This window comes from Pseudoliparis swirei, chromosome 21, assembly GCF_029220125.1.
Source record: "Pseudoliparis swirei isolate HS2019 ecotype Mariana Trench chromosome 21, NWPU_hadal_v1, whole genome shotgun sequence".
Taxonomy (NCBI): domain Eukaryota; kingdom Metazoa; phylum Chordata; class Actinopteri; order Perciformes; family Liparidae; genus Pseudoliparis; species Pseudoliparis swirei.
The window spans coordinates 4,668,523-4,692,978 of record NC_079408.1 but is presented as its reverse complement, the minus strand read 5'-3'; the positions used below and the strand labels follow the sequence as shown (position 1 = coordinate 4,692,978).

At 43.6% G+C, this 24,456-nt stretch overlaps 3 protein-coding genes and 1 non-coding gene across 7 annotated transcripts; 1 reads left to right on the top strand and 3 right to left on the bottom strand.

The window, feature by feature from the left end:
• The first annotated feature begins 2,223 nt into the window (after positions 1-2,223).
• On the top strand, positions 2,224-5,133 carry ankrd53 (ankyrin repeat domain 53). Its single transcript, XM_056443272.1, has 6 exons — positions 2,224-2,276; positions 2,352-2,439; positions 3,364-3,572; positions 3,651-3,815; positions 3,912-4,032; positions 4,621-5,133. Exons 1-6 carry the CDS (start codon positions 2,224-2,226, stop codon positions 5,131-5,133), a joined length of 1,149 nt encoding a protein of 382 aa, XP_056299247.1.
• Positions 5,134-5,891: 758 nt separating this feature from the next.
• On the bottom strand, positions 5,892-10,717 carry tex261 (testis expressed 261). The gene is made up of 6 exons (XM_056442983.1): positions 10,542-10,717; positions 9,173-9,252; positions 8,920-9,073; positions 8,049-8,116; positions 7,855-7,957; positions 5,892-6,943 (listed from the first exon to the last, which is right to left on the bottom strand). Exons 1-6 carry the CDS (start codon positions 10,609-10,611, stop codon positions 6,828-6,830), a joined length of 591 nt encoding a protein of 196 aa, XP_056298958.1. The 5' UTR covers positions 10,612-10,717; the 3' UTR covers positions 5,892-6,827.
• A 1,350-nt stretch (positions 10,718-12,067) lies between these two features.
• On the bottom strand, positions 12,068-23,606 carry shtn2 (shootin 2). 4 transcript variants are annotated; one of them, XM_056442970.1, is made up of 17 exons: positions 23,572-23,606; positions 21,415-21,476; positions 20,518-20,567; positions 19,462-19,522; positions 19,256-19,350; positions 18,113-18,287; positions 17,823-17,920; positions 17,660-17,741; positions 17,178-17,272; positions 15,333-15,666; positions 15,034-15,160; positions 14,843-14,895; positions 14,550-14,647; positions 13,930-13,950; positions 13,788-13,841; positions 13,557-13,692; positions 12,068-12,868 (listed from the first exon to the last, which is right to left on the bottom strand). In XM_056442970.1, exons 2-17 carry the CDS (start codon positions 21,440-21,442, stop codon positions 12,708-12,710), a joined length of 1,668 nt encoding a protein of 555 aa, XP_056298945.1. In that variant the 5' UTR covers positions 21,443-21,476; positions 23,572-23,606; the 3' UTR covers positions 12,068-12,707. The 4 variants fall into 4 exon arrangements, with proteins under 4 accessions (XP_056298945.1, XP_056298946.1, XP_056298947.1 ...); XM_056442971.1 differs by lacking the exon at positions 23,572-23,606 and having other exon boundaries at positions 15,333-15,456; positions 15,529-15,666; positions 21,415-21,532; XM_056442972.1 differs by lacking the exon at positions 23,572-23,606 and having other exon boundaries at positions 15,333-15,456; positions 15,529-15,666; positions 21,430-21,532.
• Positions 23,388-23,470, bottom strand: trnal-cag (transfer RNA leucine (anticodon CAG)). The gene has a single exon. It is a non-coding gene; the product is annotated as a tRNA-Leu (tRNA).
• Positions 23,607-24,456: the final 850 nt, after the last annotated feature.

The following is a 24,456-nucleotide window of genomic DNA, read 5'->3' as shown; positions in this document are numbered from 1 at the left end:
CGCCCCGAGCAGCTTTACACAGCTCCGATCGGACCGGTTGCTAATCTGCTCCGCACCAACTGGATGTGCTGGAACTAATGCAGCAAACGCAAACACACACACACACACACACACACACATGCACACACACGCACAAGTGTCATTGAATTATTTAGCACGAGCGGTTGTGCTGCAGATGTCACGTAGCAGAAAGATTGTGTATAAGTGTACATACTGTGTATATGTATGTGTGTATGTATGTGTGGATGTACACACACACGCGTGTGTACACGCGTGTTCTGTATTTTGTCATTTTAGTTTTTAAACCTTTTTTTCTGTTTTCTTCCAAGGTGAAAACAGAAGAAAGAAAATAACATCTGATGAAAATATGTTTTCAAAGTCACCGGTATCATTGTGTGTGTGTGTACTTCAGATGTGGAGTACTTCTCCTGAGATGATGTCATCGGTCCAGCCCTCATGCGTCTTTATGTCAAATAAAATTCCCCATAGCGTAAAACAGATTAACAACCCAAAATGAAATAAATAAAAGAGAAAGCTTTTAAGATTAAGGAGACAAGCAAACAGACTGAAATTGACAGAACACGGACAATAAAAACACACACACACACGCACGCATGCACACGCACATTCTATTGTCAGAAGAAAGAGGTCACGTCGGGGGGTCGGCGTCCGGGGACTCGATGCTGAAAGTCAAACACGAAAGAGCTCTACGCCGACGGCTCTGGACGACCCGCGTGACATGTGACCGAGGTCACGGGAAGCCTCAGCGGGGCCGTGCTCCCACGATTAACCCGTATACACACAAACACACACACACACACACACACACACACACACACACAACCCCTTGACTTGTACTCACTCCTTCTGTCATCAAAGTAGCGGTGCGTGTGTGGCTGTGCTGCGGAGAAAGGCAAAACCTCAAGGGGGCGGGGGGGGGGGTCACGGCCCGCCCTTGACCCTCGACTGGACCTTGCCGTGAGTCACAAATGGAAGAAGTGAGTGGACACGTTTAGAGCCGTCTTGATTGCACATTAGGACATTGAGGTGATCTAGATAATGAGGAAGACGCTCATGACGAGGAAGGTGACGAGGAAGGTGATGAGGAAGGTGACGAGGAGAACGGCGGTTGTTTTGTAACTGCGGACGTTTCTATCATCATAATCCATAATACAGAATCAATCAAAGTAAATTTGATCTTTTAACAATTTTTTTAATCATTCTTTTACAATTTAAGAATAGGCTTTTTTAAGTTAATAGAATCGTTTCATTTGAAATGTGGGTTACGTCTTTCTATGATTGTATATATTGTTGTATTTTAGTTTGCTGCAATATGGACTCCTGAGTCTGAAATAAAGGAAACATGGCGGTGGAAAGTCCTTTTAGAGGGCCGTAGAGGTCTTTTTGGGCACGTTTTTGTGGCAACTACTTTTTAATTTGACATAAAACACCTGTTTGACGGCGTTGTCCTGCTGCTTTCAGTCTGGTTGTGCTCTCAGGAAGATGCTGCAGAAGCTGAAACCTTCAGCTCGTGACCGGGCACCGTCTCCTCCTAATAACACACATGGGATAACAAAAACAACAGCGGTTAACAGGTAGCCATTTTGTTTTGGAGAACCTTAAATTATAAATAAAATTATTAATTTGTTATACCCGGCGGCTGGTGGGCACCGAAGAGATTAAACCCAATGTGTTTCTTCAAAGGACAGAGTTTTTAAATGTGTGTGTGTGTGTGTGTGTGTGTGTGTGTGTGTGTGTGTGTGTGTGTGTGTGTGTATTAATGCCTCGCGCTGCTCCTTCTTTATGATCGAACTACTTGTCTGAGCAGCGTCTTCTTCATGAACAGCGAGCAATCAGCTGTGCGCATGCGCATTGCCGTGCCTCAGCCACTGATTGTAAACTGTGTGATGGTGAATAACAGCAGCTACCGATGCTTGTTTTGTCTCGTGTGTTAATCGATAATTATATTAATTTATAAATTACTCGGTACCACCAAAAGTAAAACTTTATATTTTCCTTGCGGCCGGCAGGGGGCGCTAGTGTCACCTCCGGGCTCTTTTATTGAGACACTGTAATACAAATAAATAGGATTAGGCCAAGTTATGTCCTCCGGTTGAATAATACGGGCTATTATACAGCCTGTGGGCTATTATCTGTAAATTGTATTTAACATACGCCGTGAATCAGGTTTCACTTCCTCGTTACCGCGTTTCCACGGCAACCATGGAACCCGTCAACAAATCTGGAAAACGGAGACATGGAAGACGTAAAAATGGGTAAATAAAAGGTTATAATTGTGGTAAATTATCCGTTATTGAAGGCATTTACAACCGCGTGGTGTCGTTCCGCAGCACGCCGCGCCGCCACGGGGCTCCCCCGGACCGCCACATGTTGCCGGCTGCCGCCGTCCGGAGCCCGGAGCAGCTGGACGACCGACAGGTAGCTTCACTGCAGCCCGGAGAGGCGCTGAGGATGGCGGTCCACTCAGCTGCGGCACCGAGAGGGCAGAGGGGTTGAAGGATTAAAGAAGACCTCTCTAACCACACTCACAGAACAATAAGGGTTCTTAAATGGTTCTTTAAAGGGCTTTGTGGTTTAACCATCACCTACCGAGGAACCATTTTGGAAATGGTGCCTTAAAGAACCATTTTTGAAGGTTCTTTGGGACACCTTTATGGGTTCTTTGAAGGACTATTGAAGGAAATGGATCTTTAAAGAACCATGGTTTGAAAGGTTCTCCGTGGAACCAAAAATGGTGCCTTAAAGAACCATGTTTGAAGGTTCTTTGAGATACCTTTAATGGTTCTTTGAAGAACTATTGAAGGAAATGGATCTTTAAAGCACCCTGGTTTGAAAGGTTCTTTGTGGAACCATATATGGTGCCTTAAAGAACCATGTTTTGAAGGTTCTTTGAGACCCCATTAATGGTTCTTTGAAGAACTATTTAAGGAAATGGTTCTTTAAAGAACCCTGGTTTAAAAGGTTCTCCATGGAACCAAAAATGGTGCCTTAAAGAACCATGTTAAGTCCCAAAGGGAATGGCAAGCCTGAATATGTTTGCATGTGTGTGCCGCAATTTTTTTTGGGACCCTGAATATCCATTGTTTCCGACATAGAGATTCGATCATAAAGAGAGTGATTTTGCTCTGTAGTTTTGCTTCATGCAGTAAATGAAAGCACAAGAGACAGAATGTCATAGCTGGAGCCCCCTAGAATAGGCCAAACGACGCCCCTGAACGCATCACTTGATTCCCACAGCTTGTATTGAGGTCACAGCAGGAGACACGCAGGTGCTGCTGGCCCCAGTCCATCCACCGATCCCAGTAAGCCACGCCATTGACTGCTCCTGTTTCCTCCCGCCAGCGTCTGACGGCGCTCCACGTGGCCTGCCTCTACGGCCAGATGGCGACGGTCCACCAGCTCCTCGCGGAGTCCAGGCCCGGATGGGAATGGATCGACATGGGCGACCTCGTGGGCCGCCGGCCCGTTCACATGGTGCTGTCGACCCGGAGCTCGCCCAACACCTCCTCCTGCCTCGCCTACCTGGTGGAGCTCGGGGCCGACGTCAACGCGTAAGGGCCTCCACGTCTTTGATGGTGTGTGTTCTATCGTGGGCTCATCACAGAGTTCTTTTACACGTTATTTACCAGAACCTCGGACACGGGGACGACCCCGCTGCACCTGGCCGCCTCCGAGGGGCTGCTGGACTGCGCCGAGACCCTCGCGCGGGCCGGAGCCGACGTGTGGGCCCAGGACAGCAGGGGACACACCCCTCTGGATTTGGCCCACATCTGGTGCCACAGGAAGATGGCGAGGTAACCGATTCCCACACACACACACATGATGATGTCCAGATGTTTCAGTCGATGTTCTCAGATTTCTTGTGTGTGTGTTTCTTTCTTTTCGTGCAGGTATCTGAAAAACTGGATGTGGCAGTCCGGAAAGAAGAAAGAGATGCAGCAGAGGAAGCTGGTTCAAAGTCTGTACGGCGACCTCGTGGATGAGGTCAAACTGAACCGTCTCAATAAAAAGGTTAGTTTGTCATGTTTATTGACAATGTTTTATTTGTGAAACATACAGAAGATCGTTTATAAATAAATAACATTTAGACAACATATAATTTATTCATTAAGAACTATTTTTAAAAGCGTTGCGTCATCCAACATGAATGAATAAACAGTATTCTGTTAAAAAGTGAATTCTTGAACACTGGGATCAATGCTATTGTTACATGTTTCAGATATTATAAACATCTGGATTCACTAAGTTTAAGATGTCTTACCTTCATTTCAGTGAAAGGTCCTTCAGTATTTCTGGTTCTCTCGTCATATTTATTACATTACATTACATGTCATTTAGCAGACGCATTTATCCACTACAACTACACATAGTCCATTCAACAAACTACCAAAAAAAAGAAACAAGAAGATAAACAATTTCAACTCAACATAGTCAGACAAAAGAAAACAACCAGAGCTATTCTATTCAAGTGCCAGCTGCTAATCTGTTTTAAATCAGATATAGTATAAAAAAAAGATGTGTTTTTACTTTCCGGCAGAAGATGTAGAGACTTTATCCCACCACTAAGGACCCATTCACTCTGCCATTTTCCATTTGCAGCCACTAGTAGACGAGAAGACGGCAGAGTGGGCGAACAAAAAGGGTCTTCCTCCCCTGAAGGAGTTCTCCCCCAGTGTCTCGGCGAGTCAGTACCACACCAAGTGCCTCTCGTCAGTCCAGGACCAGAGCACCTCCGCTGGGCGACCTGCTCCGGCCTCACTCTCCAGACCCTGGACCATCTTCACGGGGGGCCTCCAGCCGGAGGAGCCCCTCAGAGAGCCGGACCTCCGGGAGGGAGTCACGGTGTGGAGGGACAGCAGCAGCAGCGTGCGGCCTCTGTACGCGACGCAGTGGGACGGCAGCCATCGCCCCGCCCCCGACGTGTCTCTGGACGTCCTGGAGAGGGTGTTGTTCCCCAGAGCTTTCCCCTCCAGGATCGCCTCCCTTCGGCACTTTGAGCCACGGGACATTGTGGAGGTCCAGCACAGAGGATACCCTCAGGGCCGGAGCACCTCCCCCTGGACAGAGGTGGCCATGCACCTGCCTGAAGTGCTGGAGCCCGGACACTACTGAGCTTCGCACTCTGCTCCGGATTAGTAGATGTGTGTAAGAAATGTATTAAATCTCTGCTGTTGAAATATTGTGTATTTTTTTTATATCCAAACTTTGTGGGCAGATGGATGAAAGAGCATAAAGTCTCCTTAGCTTTAATATATATATATATATTATAACATATAAATGAATATATTTATATATATACATATAAATAATTATATATATATACACACATATAAATATATAAATATATAGTGATATAAAATGTTGAGGAAAATTAACATTAAGTGAGGTAATTCCAGGATTATATTGGAGTAAAAACGTCCTATATGGATTCCCCGACAAAATATTGTGACTTCAGAAGCTCGAAAGTGACAAAATTGGGGTGAACGGAGGGGTGAGTGAGAGGTGAGAAAACCTCAGTGAACTGGGTCACCTGTCTCTCGATGGATCGGTGCCCTCACTGCTCCCCCAAGGGAGCTGACTGGGGATCCAGGTGAGGGCCTGTCAACAGCGTGGAGCTGTGACTGTCAAATAAAGGTGTGTGTGTGTCCTGTTTCCCCCAACAACATTCTCAACCTGGAGCACACACTGTGACCCATGCACACGGGACGAAGGCAGAATAATGACACCTCTCTCTCTCTGCCAGTGTGGAGTTCAGGGGGCGTAAAACTGAAAAGAAAACTGAATGGTTGATTTAAACGGATTTAATTGGAAATGACGAGGATAATTTCCTTATCTGTTAACCTGTGAAAAGAACCATTTAAAATCTGACGGTTACTTCAACAAAATCTTTTTATTAAACATGTTGTGTGCATACCAGCCTACAAAGAATTGCACTCTGCAATTGGTAAAGAGAATGGCAGCCTCTTTAATCGCACTTTCCTCAAACCGCTTTGAGCAGCTGTTGTCCCCCGACGCACGTCAGCTTCCGAGAGTCTGTACATCACGAGTGTTTTTAGTCGTCCGATGTCGAGATTAATTCCCGATCGTTCATTTGGGCACACGATCCGGACAGACGTATTCATAGTGGATCACTTTCATTTAAGGGCTTTCAACTCCTTTTCATCGATGTGACGCGACAGGAAGAAGAGTATTTATAATCGCGTCTTCATCGGTCCGAAGCCGTCAGACTGCGCTCCCTTCGCTTAAAAGTCACCTTTAAAAAAAGTTCCGTGGTCTCGAACCGTCTTCATCTGGGGAGACGTGACACGTGCTCCTCACTAGTCGCACGTCGTTTAAAGCGATGGCGGCTCTCGTCCCACGGGAAACTAATTTTTTTTGGTGTGAAAATGATGCATTTGCCAAAGTCAAAATGTACAGGTAGGAAGATGGTGGTTGACCTTGGACATGCGGATTTAAATACCAAAGCTTGGTAAAAAAAAAAAAAAAAAATGGATGAGGAGTCCAACATGACGCTACGGGCAAGATCCCTCCAGAGACGTCTCTCGGAGATGTTTGCAGACAGACGGAACAATAAAGACGGACGAACATGGGCCTGTGGAACTCGTGGGCTCGTCCAGCAGCGAGCTCGGCTCTGCTCGTGTGTCCGTCCTCTTCATCTGCTCTTCTTCCACCGTTTCATTTTAGTCCCATTCAGAAACACATTTCCAAAGTCCATCCTGCTTCCCCTTCATCTCCAACACTTAGTCTCTCACACACACACACACACACACACACACACCGCTGGACCCCCGCCGAGTTTGAGCCCTTCAGTACATTTTCTGTCGGCTGGGCAGCACGGCCTCCTTGAGGAACGAGAACACGAGGAGGATCCCGGACCTCTTCCCCCTCTTGCCCTTGGTGAAGTAATTAGACACCACGTCATCTGAAAAGAAAAAGGGCGTTAAGACGGTTGTCGTTTATTTATTAAACATACATTGGTAATTAAAAAGGAGCCCAACGTGGGACTCGAACCCACAACCCCGAGATTAAAAGCCTCACGCTCTGCCGGGCTAATATTAGCAATGAGGTGAAAATGTCAACATCTGAGAGGACATGCATAGTGTTCCTTTAATTGTCCCAACATTGTGCTCTTGACCTTATAAAATACAGGACTGTCTCAGAGAATTAGAATATTGTGATAAAGTTCTTTATTTTCTGTAATGCAATTAAAAAAACAAAAATGTCATGCATTCTGGATTCATTACAAATCAACTGAAATATGCAAAGCTTTTATTATTTTAATATTGCTGATTAGCTTACAGCTTAACAAAGCTCTAACATCCTATCTCATAAACTTTTAATATTTCCTCAGACCAAGTAAAAAAAAGATTTATAACAGCTGAGTGTTTGTCAAGGCTCAGGTAACCCTTGCAGGTGTCTCGAGTTAATTAGACAATTCAAGTGGTTTGTTTAATACCCTACTAGTATACTTTTTCATGATATTCTAATATTTAGAGATAGGATATTTGAGTTTTCTTAAGCAATCAGCAATATTAAAAAAATAAAAAAGGCTTGCAATATTTCAGTTGATTTAATGAAAATCCAGACATATTTTTTTTTTTTTTTTTTAAATTGCATAAAAAAAAAAAGAACTTCATCACAATATTCTACTTTTCTGAGACAGTCCTGTATGTTACGAGGATGTATTTTATAAAGCATGAAGGGATCTAGGAGTATCCTTGATTCCTTGAAGAACAAGAATCTAATATAATTTACTAAACACTTAACTGCTCCCGATAATCTAGTCAAGAACAAACATTCAGCTGAAGTGAAGAAAAAGAAAAAGGGAGTCACCTCCTTGTTGCATGGTGGACGGAAGCACATTTTCTCCCGCCGACAGTGACACGAAGAAGCCGAAGGGGATCACCCACAGGCAGATGGTGAAGTAGGCCAGCACCTTGATGGCAGGGCACAAAGCGGAGGAGAAGTTATGGTGAAAGAAAGTCTGTCAGGTAGGACACGGCATCGTGAATCTGAGATGAAGTTACCTCCGAGAATGGATAATACTCCTGTGCAAAAAACTGGAAGGCCATATAATGGTTCACCACCACCAACACTGGAGGACGAAGAAAAGGGGGGAAAGAAACAATGTTAGGAAAAGTAAAAACAGGACAAGAAAAACAGATGCTACTGCTTTACTACAGATACTACTGCTTTACTGCAGATACTACTGCTTTACTACAGATACTACTGCTTTACTACAGATACTACTGCTTTACTGCAGATACTATTGCTTTACAGCAGATACTACTGCTTTACTGCAGATACAATTGCTTTACTACAGATACTACTGCTTTACTGCAGATACTGCTTTACGACAGATACTACTGCTTTACTGCAGATACTATTGCTTTACTACAGATACTACTGCTTTACTGCAGATACTACTGCTTTACTACAGATACTATTGCTTTACAGCAGATACTACTGCTTTACTACAGATACCACTGCTTTACAGCAGATACTACTGCTTTACTACAGATATGACTGCTTTACTATTGCTTTACTACAGATGCTACTGCTTTACTGCATATACTGCTTTACTACATATACTACTGCTTTACTGCAGATACTACTGCTTTACTACAGATACCACTGTTTTACAGCAGATACTGCTGCTTTACTACAGATACTACTGCTTTACTGCAGATACCACTGCTTTACTGCAGATGCTACTGCTTTACTACATATACTGCTGCTTTACTGCAGATACTACTGCTTTACGACAGATATGACTGCTTTACTATTGCTTTACTACAGATACTACTGCTTTACTACAGACTATTCCAACTGGAACATTGCAGCATCTGAAGCCGTGAGGTCGGCGCAGATCACATGAAGCACTGGGGAGCCACTGACCACAGGAGAGGATGAAGTTCGGGGAGCTCAGCAGGATGTAAGGGAACGTCTGCAGGAGGCCGAAGTACACCAGGTTGGTGAAGAGGCCGAGTCCGACCATCACCACTGGGAAGCCCTCAAAGAGATAGAGACTCGCCAGCACACCGGTCGAGAACTGCACGCAGTCACACAGACGGCGAGTTTGGGATCACAGGCGTTGTTTACTGAATATTTTACTTCAAAACAACCGCAGAAAGAAGAAAAAGCGACTCACCATTATCATGTACTTTATTATTCGACTGGTGGCTACTGTGTATTCTTCTATTAGTTCGGCCAAGTAGTAAAGGCCAGCAGCTGGGTGAGGAAAAACATTATATATTCAGTCTTGGTTCCACACAATAACACCAAAAACATATTTTTCAATACTTTACTTTAAGTACTGAGACAACTGAATCAATAAATATGAACAAGAAATGTACCAAGAAAATTGACAGGAGAGAAAGGCTGATAAAAACACTTCCTGTTAATATTACTAATGTATTTAAATTAGGAAGTGTTTTTCAAGAAACTTTAAAAGGAGGTGAAATAGTGAAGTGTTTAAAAACATGCAGGAATAGAAAAGGGGTTAAAAGGTAAAAGCAGACTGGAAAAGGTTCAAGTTATTTAGTTTTACATGCTTTCCCCCTTTAACCTTAAATTGTATGTTGATAAGAGGTGGAAAGATACTGCTCCATGATACCGACTAAGGAAAAGTAAAAGTTACACTCACGGGGTTACACATGCTCTTTCACCTAGTTTTAATAACAGCGTCACATTGTTGTAACGTTATTAAGCAGCTTAAGGAAAGCTGCTAAATAAGGCAAGTCGTTGATAATAAAAACATGTCCGTACCACTTTATAATCAGGCTTTAAAAAAAAGGGAAATTAAAGTATTTTATGTGAAATAATGTATAAAAGCTCCACATATTAGGTTGTTATAAGTGATAGATTGGCAGGCAGTGATGCATCATTTTGTCTGTGGTTAACTTATTGAGCGCTGACAGCGTTTGACAGGCAGCAGCCACACCTGAACGCTGCAGCAGGTGTACGTGGCCAGGTGACGAACTGACAACGTGGCTCCTCGCGTTGCGTTGACAAACTCCCCCATGTTGTTGGTCCTGCGTGTAACGGGCAGGTGGGCCGGATGTGACGTAGCCAGCTCGCACCGACGAGTTTACGTTAACCGGGAATGTAAACATAGCCCCCAGCCCCCCCCCCCGTATGACTAAAGTTAACTACTTAAATTTAGAAAATACAGTCTCACCGTTAAGTTTAGCTGCATAGAAGACATTGTGAAAAATCTAACGTTATAAATATATATATATATTTTAAAGTAATATAACAGCAACTTGTAACTTCCGGTGATGGACAGCCAAGCTAGCAAAACATGCCACGAGCAGTTCGGCCGAAACGTGGAGTAATTTCCTCCCGAGGCAAAGTTTGCTGATGCATTTTTATTAGCAACACGTTATTGGTGAACGTTAGCAGAGGTTCGAGTGCTTGGAGAACCGGAGCCCCCGGGACCGTTACCGACTCCGGTCCGCTAGCATTTAGCTAGCGATCCGTCGCTAGCTAAATGCAGGGATTTCCCAGCATGCACTTACCTATCGCTAGAGTGACGAAGGAGATCTGGATGACTAGCGACAGCCAGCTCAGTAAATAAATAAACCACATCCTCTCTGCATATGAAGCACCGCCACACACAATGTGCAGAAACGACACAGGAAAACACAGCTGGCTGCGAACTAGCGCTGGTGCACCATGTAGAGCCCCCGGTCAAAGGGCGCGTCTAGTGCCGAGGAGAGGAGACAAGAAGGGCCTCAAGGAGGCGAGAGTCGTTTCGGTTGTGGCGCCATCTGTGGTTGGAGGAGACGTGCAGGAGCGTGACGATAACTGCATTAAGAAATACATTTTATACGGGCTACCTTTTACATGTTTGCATCATAAAGCATGTGATTTTTTTTGCAGGCTGAAATGCACCTTATAGGAAACACCTGCTTCCTAAGTTCGGCTCATTAACCTGGAACCATAAACTGCGAGACCCCTACTTTAATGTAAATAGTTTACAGTGCAATATGGATACAGTTAGTTCGTTCATGCCAAAGTTCAGAGTAATATTATTGTCTCTCGTTAACACGCCCTTTATTTTCAGTAGATATTGAGAATCAGTTTCAGAACCGCCTGTCTCGCTTTCATTACCTGTATGTCTCTCTCTCTCTCTCACACACACACACACACACACACACACACACACACACACACACACACGCACACACACGAGTGCATTGATTCAGTAACACCGAAGAGGACAGAATACATTACTGCATCCCCAAAAAGCTAACACCTTTGAGACCGAGGTGGAAAAAACAATAAAACATGTATTCGCAGGAGAGTGAAAAAAGGCAGGCCTTCTAGTAAAAGGAGCTAAATAAAGTAAATATATAAAGTGAAACCGTGTGAAGACAATAAAATGGTGTCGGAGTCAAAGGTGAGAGTAATTTCCATCATTTCAAATGCTTTAAAAAAAGGGAGATAGGTAGGTGGTGTGGTGTGAGGGTGTGGCGTATGCATGCCTGCACACACTATCCATGTGGAGTTGAGAAAACAAAAGGCGACCCGTCGCATTTAAAGATACTTTCAGGAGGAAGCGTGCAGGTCACCTGAGGCTCTTATCTCAACAACACCTCTGGGCTGCAGGTGCGAGAGTTTAAATATGCCGAAATAAATGGCAGCCTCCGTATCCTTCTGCAGGGCTGGAGCTTGAAGAGACGGACACCTCAGGGGAGAGAAGAGGGCACGAGTATTAAAATATAGGGATTAATTTTTTTATGGCTCTGGCTATTTTTTCATCTTTATTCTGTTGCATGAAAGAAAGAAAAAAATACACTTAGATCATCTGAAAACCCCGGCACCATTAAACACAGCTGGGTGAGTCTCATTTCCTTTGACACGTACTGCTCGAAGCACATCTGGGTTAAATGGATTTTCCATGTTGTTGTTTTTTATTCAACCCTGAATGTGGGATTTTATGTTTGTTTGCAATGACCCCCCCCCCCCCCCCAGGAGCATAAAACAAACATTAAAGAACTGATGATGTTTTCATCACAACTCAAGTGAATAGAGCCTCGAGATCAACAGACATTTTTTTATTGTGAATGCAAAACATAAACCATGCGTTCATGAATTCGTTCAAAACATCTGCAAAAGACTAAAACTGGATCCTTTGAGGTCAAAATTTAAAAAAGAGGCCTTTGGGAAATCACTGACAAATTGAAATATATACACTACTGTTTAAAGGTTTGGGGTCACCCAGACAAATTTGGTGTTTTCCATGAAAATTCACACTTTTATTTATCAAATGAATTGCAAAATAGTATAACATATAGTCAAGACATTGACAAGGTTAGAAATATTGATTTTTATTTGAAATATGAATGTTGTTCTTCACCTTGTGGCTCAAAGGAAGGACATTTTTATAGCTTCTCTTACCAGCATAACTGTTTTCAGCTGCGCTCACACAAAAATGGTTTTCAACCCCTCCGTTAGTCTTCTAAGGCGATAACACAACGTACCATCAGAACACTGGAGATGGGCCTCTACACACCTCTATAGAGACTTCATTAAACACCAGAGAATAGTCATTTACCACATTAACTATGGAGAGACTGTTTTTATGATTAATTTAATGGTATCTTCATTAATAAAAACAGTGCTTTGAAAAATAAACACTTTTCTAAGTGACTATCTCCAAGAAGAAGGGATGACGGCTCTCAGTTGTCCTGGCTGACGATCAGTGCCGATGCTCTGATGCGAGAGTCTCTCTTCTCCCGGTTCTGCTTCAGCCTCCGGAGCACCGGGGCGCCGGCGCCGCTCTCGCCGGCCCAGGGAGCGCCTCCCGCCGCCGGGGCGCGCGGCGCACCTGGCCGAGGGTCTGACCGAGAGATCACCTGAAGGTTAGCCACGAAATCCACACACTCTGTTCCAAAATATATACTTTAAATGTCGAGCCTGGAAGTGAACTGATCCATCGCTCAAAAAAAAGGGATGCGATTAAAAGAATAAAGCGTGAAGGAATTAAAAACATTGTAGCATTGCTGTTAAATCTTCTGTTCGGCATTATTTGGGATTAAAATGTGTCAAGAGATGACAAACTGTCTTTTTGTCTCGATTTCTAATCTCATTTAAAGGTTAAGTGTTAATGAACTTATGCCATTATATTTTCCTAACTTACAGCAGACCTCTAGCCCTAAACGGACCACACGGACACACAATAAACTACACAACAACGACATTGAACCCCTTCAACAGAAACACAAGACAAAGGGACGGGAGCGTCTACTCGCTTGATGTTAAATCTCCCGTTTTGCATTATTTGCGGCCCTTTGAGATCTAAAATATGCTTTCAAAAGACCACAAACTGTCTATTTATCTTGATTTCTAACCTCATTTAAAAGGTGAAGTATAGAGAAACATATGTTTGAGTTTTCTAGAGCAGCTGCCTGTGATGTGCAGCAGACCTCCGGCCCTAAACGGACCACAGACACACAATAAACTACACAATAACGACATGAAACCCCTTTAAGAGAACAAAGAGACTGGAGCATCCTTGTGACATGTACCCCATGCTTGGTCCTGGTTCTCCCCCATCGCTCTCCTCCTCCTGTGGAGCACCTGCAGGAGCTCCGCCTCCACAACATGGCGGCCGAGTCCCCGTCTGGACGGAAGTCTGCGGAGCTGCTGACATTTCCGGTCGTCCTGGTGTGTGTGTAGAGAAAGGTCAAAAGGTTAAAGGTCAAAGGTCAAAAGGCATCTCAGGGGCTCGAGTCTCCGTGTGCGTCGGGCTTCATTACCAGAATTACTTTCAACTCCAGGATGGCAGATTTTCTGTTTTCACTTCTCTGGTCCTGCCGAGAAGATTTGGTGAATAATTTAAAATATGACATTTGATAATAAACAACAAAAATGAGCAAAATGTGTCGTAGGATAACTGACCTTCCACGAGCCGTCGTCCTCCTGTGAGCAGAGAGTTTATCGTTCATTACTTTGAGTTCCTCTGTTCATTTAAAATGCAAAGCACGCGTTACACGACCGTTCAACAGTTTGGGGTCACCCAGATAATTTGGTGTTTTCCATGAAAACTCACACTTTTATTTACCAAATTAATTCAAAATGAATATAAAATATATTCCAGATATTGACAAGGTTATAAATAATGATTTTTATTGTAAATATTAATGTTGTTCTTCAAACTTGTGGCTCAAAGGAAGGCCAGTTTTGTAGCTTCTCTCACCAACATAACTGTTTTCAGCTGCGCTCACATAAAAAGGGTTCTCAAGGGTTTTCTACCCCTCTGTTAGTCTTCTAAGGCGAGAACACAATGTACTATTAGAACACAGGAGACGGGCCTCTACACACCTCTGTAGAGACTTCATTAAACACCAGAGAATAGTCATTTACACATTAACTATGTAGAGCGTGTATTTATGATAAATTTAATGTTATCTTCATTAATAAAAACAGTGCTTTACTTTGAAAGATAAGGACATTTTTAAGTGACCACAAACTTTTGACCGGTAGTGTAAATTCAACGCAAACAAAGGCATTTTGTCCACCTGTGTTTTCTCCACGGGCCTCAGGACGATGCCTCTCTTTATTCTCTCCATCATTTCCTCCACCGCTGTTGTCTTCATGTCCAGCAACGGCAACGCTTCTGAAAGATCGAGAGACGGAAAACAATGGCGGGAAAAACGGCTTTTAAACTTTTAAAGACCGAGAGCTCGTCGGCGTGGAGTCTGTACTGAGATCCTATATTTATACAAAACATCCGCGATGAGTGATGCATTCTGGGTAAACATCGTATGTTTCATGCGACATTGCTGCATATGTGAAGCGGAGAGCGACTCACTGATTTGATCAGCTCTACCTTCGGCTCTCCTTTTCCTCAGGAGATCCAGTGGACTTGACAAAGTGAGAGAGAGGGGGGGGGGGGGGGGGGGGTTCACGGTGAAATGGTGTTTTACAATTCATACATTATAAAAAACCCACAGTCATTTGGGTGAAAGAAGGCCTCCGATAGGGTATTTTAATTAAACATACTTGGTGACAGCAGTGGGTAGTGGAGGAGGAAGAGGAGGAGGAGGAGGTGGAGGAGGAGGAGGAGGAGGAGGAGCAGGAGTGGCTTTCTCCTCTTCCTCCCTGCTCATCTTCTCTCGTAGCCGTTGCACTGCAGAGGAAGTTCAAAAGTTGGTTGTCACTTAGAAATGTCCTTTTTGTTCAAAGCAGCCAATCAGGAAATCAGGAAATCCACATCTGCTTTCAAACAATGAAACACGACCACACGTGAGAAGAAGCGTCTCTCCATCCACTCATGACCCCCCCCCCCCCTCCTCCTCTACCTTCCTCCTGGAGCTGCGTGACGCGGCCGTTGGCTCCAGACAGCTGCGCCTCCAAGGACGTCTTCTCCTCCTCGCTCTGCTCCAGCTGTTCCCTCAGGTTCTGCAGCTCCGGGGGGGCGGCGGCCTGACGGGGGGGGGGGGGGGGGGACATGAAGAAGACCATTTTTTTGCTTTTTCTCTGAAGACACACACACACCGGGTCCCGGTAGCAGCGTTGTATTTCACAGAGGGCCGTGCTGATGTTGGAGATGTCCTCCAGCGCCCGCTGCAGCCGCGGGCCGACCTCCGAGCTGCCGCTCTCCCCCCGCGCCGCCGCCGCCTGCTGCACCAGCATCTGAACAAAGACACACGGAAACAAATTGCAAAACGTGCATTTATTGATCAGTTGGATTGGATCAGGTGACGTTATTAATCCACCAAGGGGAACTAGTTCGGTCTGGTCACAGCAAACAGGAGCGCAGGAAGAAAAGCGAAGTCTTAAATACCAGCGTCTCGTTGACCAATAAAAAGAGTTAAAAACAATAATAATCTCATTATTATTCTGAATATATTGACTGAATGTGCGTGTGTACTTGTAATACAAAAGGAGGAAAGGATCGCAATGCATTCTGGTCTTATGGGAATCCCTGTTGCACGGCGACCAGAGAGCAGGAAGCGTGAGGGGGGGGGGGGGGGGGAGTAGTACTCATTTCTACGTTTTTTTTATTTTTTACTGCAAGGACCGAGTTCAGTGAGCTCTGTGTCGGCACACGGCATCACACCGGCGCTCCAATACCCCCATCCCTCTCACAGCACAGAGCAATTTTCACACAGCAATTAGGCACAATTATTTCATCCACACACACACACACACACACACACACAGACAACACCAGACACAAAGAGACAAAGACACACACGCTCGTTTCCTGTACGGAGGCCCGGCGTCATTATACGGCATCAACAGAGGAGAGGTGTGAATGGTTTTGGGGTGTTTTCAAAACACATGAAAACAGACAAATAGTAGTGCACACAAGAGGCATTCAACGCAGGGGGGTCTTTTAACATGAATTGAGAGTAAAGGAGGGGGGGGGGGGGGGTTGTGTGAACAGTTGGGGGTCCTTTTCACAGGTAAGGACCCCCGCCAGGCGGGCCCATTGTGAGCCTGTCCGGTAAATGGATGACGCGGCGCACAAAAGGCGACAATTGCTATTCGCAATCGGCAAAATATAAAAGGTGTCGGGCAAAGACAGGTTGTGCTTTAAAGACCGCCATTCTCCTCCGGCGGCGGCGATGACCACTAATTACGGGGAAGGGGAGGGGCCAAATGGGAAGGGAGAAGGGAACAGAGCCACGCTTTTGTTGTTGAAGAAAAGGCCTTCATTATAGGAGCAGCTGGGGCAGCAGAAAACGGTGTGTGTGTGTGTGTGTGTGTTTGTGTGTGTGTGTGTGTGTGTTTGGGTGTTTGGATTTTAAGTGAATTGATATTTTTTATAGCTTGTGTACGAGTGTGTGTCTGCCTTTGTCTCGTGTGTGTGTGTCTGAATGCTTTGCCACACACACACACAGCCTGGATGTGACCAAAGTGTCATCATCGGTGTGAAAACAGAGAATGGAGACCCCCTTCTTCTGAGGTGTGTGTGTGTGTGTGTGTGTGTGTGTGTCCCTCTTCCTTTCTCCCCCTGTCCGAATGTCCGTCTGTTCGCCGTTGCCGCCCGAAGGTCAGCGCTCTAACACTCATGTTCCCTTCCTGTGGCACGACCTGTCACCCTCGGTATCTATAGGTGTGAATGTACGACAAAATGTTTTGTGCATTGCGGAAAACACACACACACACACACACATGGGCATGCCACGTGCTCACACCTGGTGGGCGAAGACTTCGGCATGCTGCCGGAGGCCCTGCTCCAGCTCCAGCTTCTGAGACATGTCTGTGAACTCCTCTGTGACAAGCTGGGAGACTGTGCACACACATACACACACACACATACCAACACACACACACACACACACGAACAATTTAAAAATATATTTTCGAAGGCATTCATGATGTTTCTTTAATTTAAAAAAGAACACAAAATGCTCTGAAATGATTCTTTGCTTGATAAATTCGTCATTAATCACATTTAAAGTCATTTATGGAGCAATAAATGAAATGTTTTGAGGATTGGCTGCTTTTTATCTTTCTTATAAAACTCAGAAATGGGGTTAAAGAAAAAGGGCATTTTTCCCATATTTTTCCCTTCCATTTTGGAGATTAAATAAATAATTTTCTATTTGTTACTATTTGGAAAAAAGCACGTTGATGGATTAATAATGAAAATATTTATGAACCTCAGACGACTCACCGCGGTTGATTTTATTCATGGTCTTGTTCTGTTTGCTCATTTTCCTCAGGATGGCCTCCTTTTCCTCGACCTCCAGAGCAAGCTGAGAGAAAGAAAGTTCTGTGATGACACACACACACACACAAACACACACACACACACACACACACACACAATGATATACCTGCTCTCTGAATTGGACCTGTTCTTTGGTCAGATCCTCCACTTGTTGCTCCAGCTGCATCTTCTCAGACAGAAGACCGTCTACTGACACCTGCATCTCTGACACACACACACACACACACACACACACACACACACACACACACACACACACACACACACACACACACACACACACACACACACACACACACACACACACACACACACACACACACACACACACACACACACAGTTATCCCAGTTTGACGTCCACTCGTGAACCAGATGACTTCACAGTGGCGTCTCACCTGCGATCTTTGCCTGATTCTCCAGGAGCAGCGTCTCTTCGCCCTCGTCCCCGTGAGCCTCGGGGGGGTCGGTCTGCGGGTCAAAGGTCACGGCAGACCAGTTCTCAGGCAGCTCGGGGATGAGCGGCATCGTCATCTGGCTCGCCCGCTTCAGCACTTTGTTCTCTTTGGTAACCTAGGCAACAGAGGAGGAGACGACGGTGGGACTGGAGGCGTGTGTGTTATTTCCATTTTAAAATGAAGGAAAGGACAGAGGAAAGTAGAGGAAACACGAAGGAAAGGAAAGGACACGGGAAAGTAGAGGAATGAAAAGGGAAACACGAAGGAAAGGAAAGGACACAGGAATGAAAAGGGAAACACGAAGGAAAGGACAAAGGAAAGTAGAGGAATGAAAAGGGAAACACGAAGGAAAGGACACAGGAAAGTAGAAGAATGAAAAGGGAAACACGAAGGAAAGGACACAGGAAAGTAGAAGAATGAAAATGGAAACACGAAGGAAAGGACACAGGAAAGTAGAGGAATGAAAAGGGAAACACGAAGGAAAGGACATAGGAAAGTAGAGGAAACACAAAGGAAAGGAAAGGACACAGGAAAGTAGAGGAATGAAAAAGGAAATACGAAGGAAAGGACATAGGAAAGTAGAGGAAACACAAAGGAACGGAAAGGACACAGGAAAGTAGAAGCATGAAAAGGGAAACACGAAGGAAAGGACATAGGAAAGTAGAGGAAACACAAAGGAAAGGAAAGGACATAGGAAAGTAGAGGAATGAAAAAGGAAATACGAAGGAAAGGACATAGGAAAGTAGAGGAAACACAAAGGAAAGGAAAGGACATAGGAAAGTAGAAGAATGAAAAGGGAAACACGAAGGAAAGGACATAGGAAAGTAGAGGAAACACAAAGGAAAGGAAAGGACACAGGACAGTAGAGGAATTAAAAAGGAAACATGAAGGAAAGGACATAGGAAAGTAGAGGAAACACAAAGGAAAGGAAAGGACACAGGAAAGTAGAGGAATGAAAAGGGAAACACGAAGGAAAGGGCATAGGAAAGTAGCGGAATAAAAAGAGAAAAACATAGGAAAGGACACATGGAAAAATGGGCAGCAAAGGACACGAGGAAGGAAAGGAACCAGCAGTAAACACACTTTGACAGCCAGCGCCTCGGCACTCTCTCTGCAGGAGCGCTCGATGTGGAACTGAATCTCCAGGACATTCATCTCCTTCAAGAGCTGAGAGGAGACTGGAGACAAGGAGACGAGGTGTCACAGAGCAAGGAGACACTTGTTACGTCCTACTGCCTCCAGATGAGTATTAGGGTGCAACTTAAAGTAAAGACATGCAGGATGCTCACCGGCCTCCAGGTCACAGAGCCGCTGGTGGGCGTCGTCTCTCTGAGTCTCCAGGATCTCACACTGACAATAAAAACAACAACAAACAACGATTCACAAGATGACACGAAGGAAAGGACACAGGGAAGTAGAGGAATGAAAAGGGAAATACAAAGGAAAGGACACAGGAAAGTAGAGGAATGAAAAGTAAAATATGAAGGAAAGGAAAGGACACAGGAAAGCAGAGGAATGAAAAGAGAAACATGAAGGAAAGGACATAGGAAAGTAGAGGAATGAAAAGGGAAACATGAAGGAAAGGACATAGGAAAGTAGAGGAATGAAAAGGGAAATACGAAGGAAAGGACACAGGAAAGTAGAGGAATGAAAAGTAAAATATGAAGGAAAGGAAAGGACACAGGAAAGCAGAGGAATGAAAAGAGAAACATGAAGGAAAGGACATAGGAAAGTAGAGGAATGAAAAGGGAAATACGAAGGAAAGGACATAGGAAAGTAGAGGAATGAAAAGGGAAACATGAAGGAAAGGACATAGGAAAGTAGAGGAATGAAAAGGGAAACATGAAGGAAAGGACATAGGAAAGTAGAGGAATGAAAAGGGAAACATGAAGGAAAGGACATAGGAAAGTAGAGGAATGAAAAGAGAAACATGAAGGAAAGGAAAGGACACAGGAAAGTAGAGGAATGAAAAGGGAAACACGAAGGAAAGGAAAGGACACAGGAAAGTAGAGGAATGAAAAGAGAAAACACGAAGGAAAGGACATAGGAAAGTAGAGGAATGAAAAGGGGAACACGAAGGAAAGGAAAGGACACAGGAAAGTAGAGGAATGAAAAGAGAAACATGAAGGAAAGGACACAGGAAAGCAGAGGAATGAAAAGAGAAAACACGAAGGAAAGGACACAGGAAAGGAGAGGAATGAAAAGGGAAACACGAAGGAAAGGACACAGGAAAGTAGAGGACTGAAAAGGGAAGCACGAAGGAAAGGAAAGGACACAGGAAAGGATAAAACATTGTTCCACTCGGTCAGTTCATCGTTTTCTGCCTCCGTCTCTAACATCGATACCTGAATGTCTCTCTCATCATCGGAAGATGAACCTCTCTCGCCTTCAGACTCTGTTGAGGGGGGAAAAAACAACTCATAAAAAGGGTCGCCGTGGCAACCATCAAAGATCCTCACACGCCGTCAATGTGACCGCGAGAGGAACCGGAGAGGTCGTCTGAGGAGGTTTCAGAGAGAAATACAGGAAGTGAAATCACAGAAGGGTCATGGACAGAGCCTGGCTAGCAGTTCCCCCCCGTTTCCAGTCTTTGTGCTAAGCTAAGCTAACACAGCTAGTGAAAGCTAATCAAACTAATCATGAAATAAGATCCAGAGCTTTAAAAGTGTGACAACTACAACGTGTGGTGGTAGCTTCACCTTTAATAGACATTTTCACCAGGGAGGGGTATATAAATACTCTTCTAACTCTGGTCAGGAAAAGTTATTGCTCTCCAATATTTTAATTTATAACCGGCTCATTCCAGAAACCCTTTTATTGAAGTATTGTCACATGTCACCAATCAAAGCTCAGTTGAAATAATCTCCCCCAAAATGACTGAAAGCATTTAAAATAGTTTGTTTTAACTATAGAAAACCAGCTTTTATTGAACAGCTGCACAAAATGTCATTTACAACTTTTTTTATACACAGAATCTCCGTTATTTAAGAAACAAAAACCTGTGACGATACCATAAAAAAAATATATATATATATTTAACCAGGTTAAAAATCTCTTTTTCGAGGGTGACCCGGACAACAACATATAAAACACATAGCTACAAACAAAAAACACGTTAAAAGTGAAAAGAAACTCAAAGTTAAGAGACATGAGAGTTACGTTATGGAAACATTGACATGACTTCATCATGTGACTCACAGAAAGTTCCAGCCCCAGTTCACATCCACATGATCGAGTCTCACCTGCACCGTCCTCACCTTGCGCCCACATCCTGCCGCCTGCACACTTCTCAAGCTTTTAGCTCCTTGGTACAAAAAAAACAACTAATTATGCCAAAAAATGTAAGCCCAGACGTCAGGAAGCGACTCAAACCCTCCCCCACTGCCTCGCTGTGAGAAAGAGGAACTCTTCCCGCACACATCTTAGTCATCACAGTCTAATAGGGATGTGTATATCCTAAAAAAAGGAGTTTGTGTGTGTTTGGCTGCTAAAAAAATTGTTTTTTGATCTAAATATTTGCTTTTTGATGTCACAAGTAAGTTATAGGACGAGCTGGTTGAAGTTGTTCTCCCCTTTTCATGCACTGAGAAGAGGAAAATGTCCATGCGCGAGTCTCTAAAGGATGACGCTGTCTCTCCACCGCAAGATCAATGTCCCTCAAGCGGCCGGAGCGACGAGAAAAGCTGCTCTTGTTCCTTTATTAGCATCCGGAGCTGCCGCGGGAACCGAATATTCTGGGCTTATAATTCAGGGGATGGACGGTGATGAATAATGAAAAAAAAAGTAATGTTTTATTTAGTCATCTTCCTCTCCGGAGTTCATTTCTACGGCCATGCAGAGAGTTCGGGCCTTCGGGAGCTCAGGTGGAGAACAGTATCTTAAAGGTTATTCTATATTATTATGAGGGTCAACAAACCCACAAATCCAGAGCATCTAGTGTCAGTGCACGCTCTGTAATCTTCAGATTTTTGTCTAAAAAATAACTAAAAAAGGAGCAAATGGAGGATTTGTTAGGGACTATTTTCTGCTGCGGATTAACACACATGTGGCTCTCTGGTACGTATTCAAAGCAACAGGACTGTATATGTGGGTTAAACTCCAAATAAAAAGTCCCCAATGAAGGAAGACGTCAAGAATCAATTCATGGCACTTTTAGTTTATCTCTATAAAAAAAAAAATTCAATATTTGTTAAATATTCACTTTTTTTTGTTTGCGAGCGGCCTTGAACATGTTAAATTTATTATTCGAAATACAGAAAAGACTGGAGGATAACTATGTTTATTCATTCCCGGTTGGAAAATATGTCTAATTTAAAATAATCAAAAGCCTTCATTCTGATTTTTGCTTTTTTTAAAAAATGCCCTTCCAACACACACATGGGCCGCCCGCCACGGCGCCGGATGAACCACCGCTGGGTTTCATGCCGGTGACGTCCTTGTAATTTAATGAGTCTTTTCTGTCGCAGTGTGTTGCTCTCTTTACGGGGCGCCACCTGAGCCGCAGAAAGCTCCTCCAGCCTGTCACCCCGACCTTTACTAATGATTCCTCGCCATGTTAATAAAGGTGAAATTGTCACTTAAGATTAGCTGTTGTCTGGCGTCACGAAACTCCTCATTAAAACTGGGCTGTTAACATCCTGTTGAGAAAATGATTTTTTTCTTCTGTAAGGTAGTGTTTAAAACTTCTTCTTTTTTAACAGTATGACATTCAGGCTTTTTATTCAGTATATTTTATAATTTTCATCCAATAAAATGGAAATGGGTGAAATGAGCCTAAATGTAGTCATGGAGACCAGCTGGGGTCATTTAATCAGATTTTTAGCAACCTGTTGGGAGTTCAAACCGTTACAAACCTTTATTTAAAACCAGGATATGAACATTGACATATAGTTTATGATATTGTAAAAAAAAAGAAAAAAAAAATGTCTTACAAGAATATTATTCCTGACTGTTGAATAAAACAATGAAATACCTAAATATAAATTATTTAGATGATCATAATGGGGAAATAACATTACACTCAAAGCTAAATAACTTGCATGCTGGACTATTAGAGTGTACCTGAGAGTCCTCCGCACGGCCAATAGGGGGCCAGGGGGACCGAGACTCCAGACATGGGTCTTTGTAAACCTCACGGGGTTCCACATATTTCTTCAAAATAAAAGTCTAAGATTAAAAAAAATACAAAATAAATATCACTGGCTCAAAAGGTTGATGTCAGAAGTGGGATTCGAACCCACGCCTCCAGGGGAGACTGCGACCTGAACGCAGCGCCTTAGACCGCTCGGCCATCCTGACTTAGTCCCAGCGATAGTTCACATGCAGCTAAAATGTTGCCGCGTGATCGTTTCACAGGGCGATACTTTAAAAGACAATATTATGCATAATAAGACCCAAACCTTCCTCTTAGGACGTATCCATGACGACGGGGAGGGTTTCCTATGACGTCACACACATGTTAACTGGATAGAAGAAGTTCACACACGCGCTGCAGAGTTCTGTCACCAAAATAACAAAGAGCTATAAGTTCCGGGTCAAAGGTCACGTTTTTAATCAATTTAACAGCGTGAAAGAAAATAGATAAACAACGTCGTGAAAACTTTAACCCCGTGAAACCGAAAACATGTTGTAATAATGTTATTATGGCTGAATTAAATAATTTAGATTTTGTCAAATAAATGTAACTTGGTATCTTTTGGAACAATAATACATGAATAAATATTATAACGCACTGGTGTGTGTATTTGTGGTCAGCGTTTTACTTTTTAGGAGTCCGTTGTATAAAGTTATTATTCTTTTTTAAATGGGTTGCCTCATCAGAATACCCAACAGTTAATGTTGCACTTCACACACTTGATGGGAGAAATTTAGGATTTAAAATGTTTTAATAAAACATTTTCCCCACATGGTGAATTGATGTTTGAGAAGCACAACACGTTATAAAAAGACACAATCATACATTGTAGGACGAAATAAATTAAAAACTGAATTCTGGGACACAACGAATCAATTTAATAAAACGACGTATGCAAAAAGATAAAATCATTATCGTCTTTATTTGTAATTCAGGAAGTTAATTAAATGGTCACAGGCAGACATCGTGAATAAATACATAAATAAAAAGCCGTGTGGGCAGCATCCTATACTGAAACTATTCTGCTTTTAATTTTAATTGGTCTATAAAAGAAGAATAAATAAAAAAAACCTGCAGCTAAAACCAGCAGCAGCGTCTTCTCTACATCTCCGGCCGTGATTGGCTCCAGAAAGCCACACATGCCTTTCAT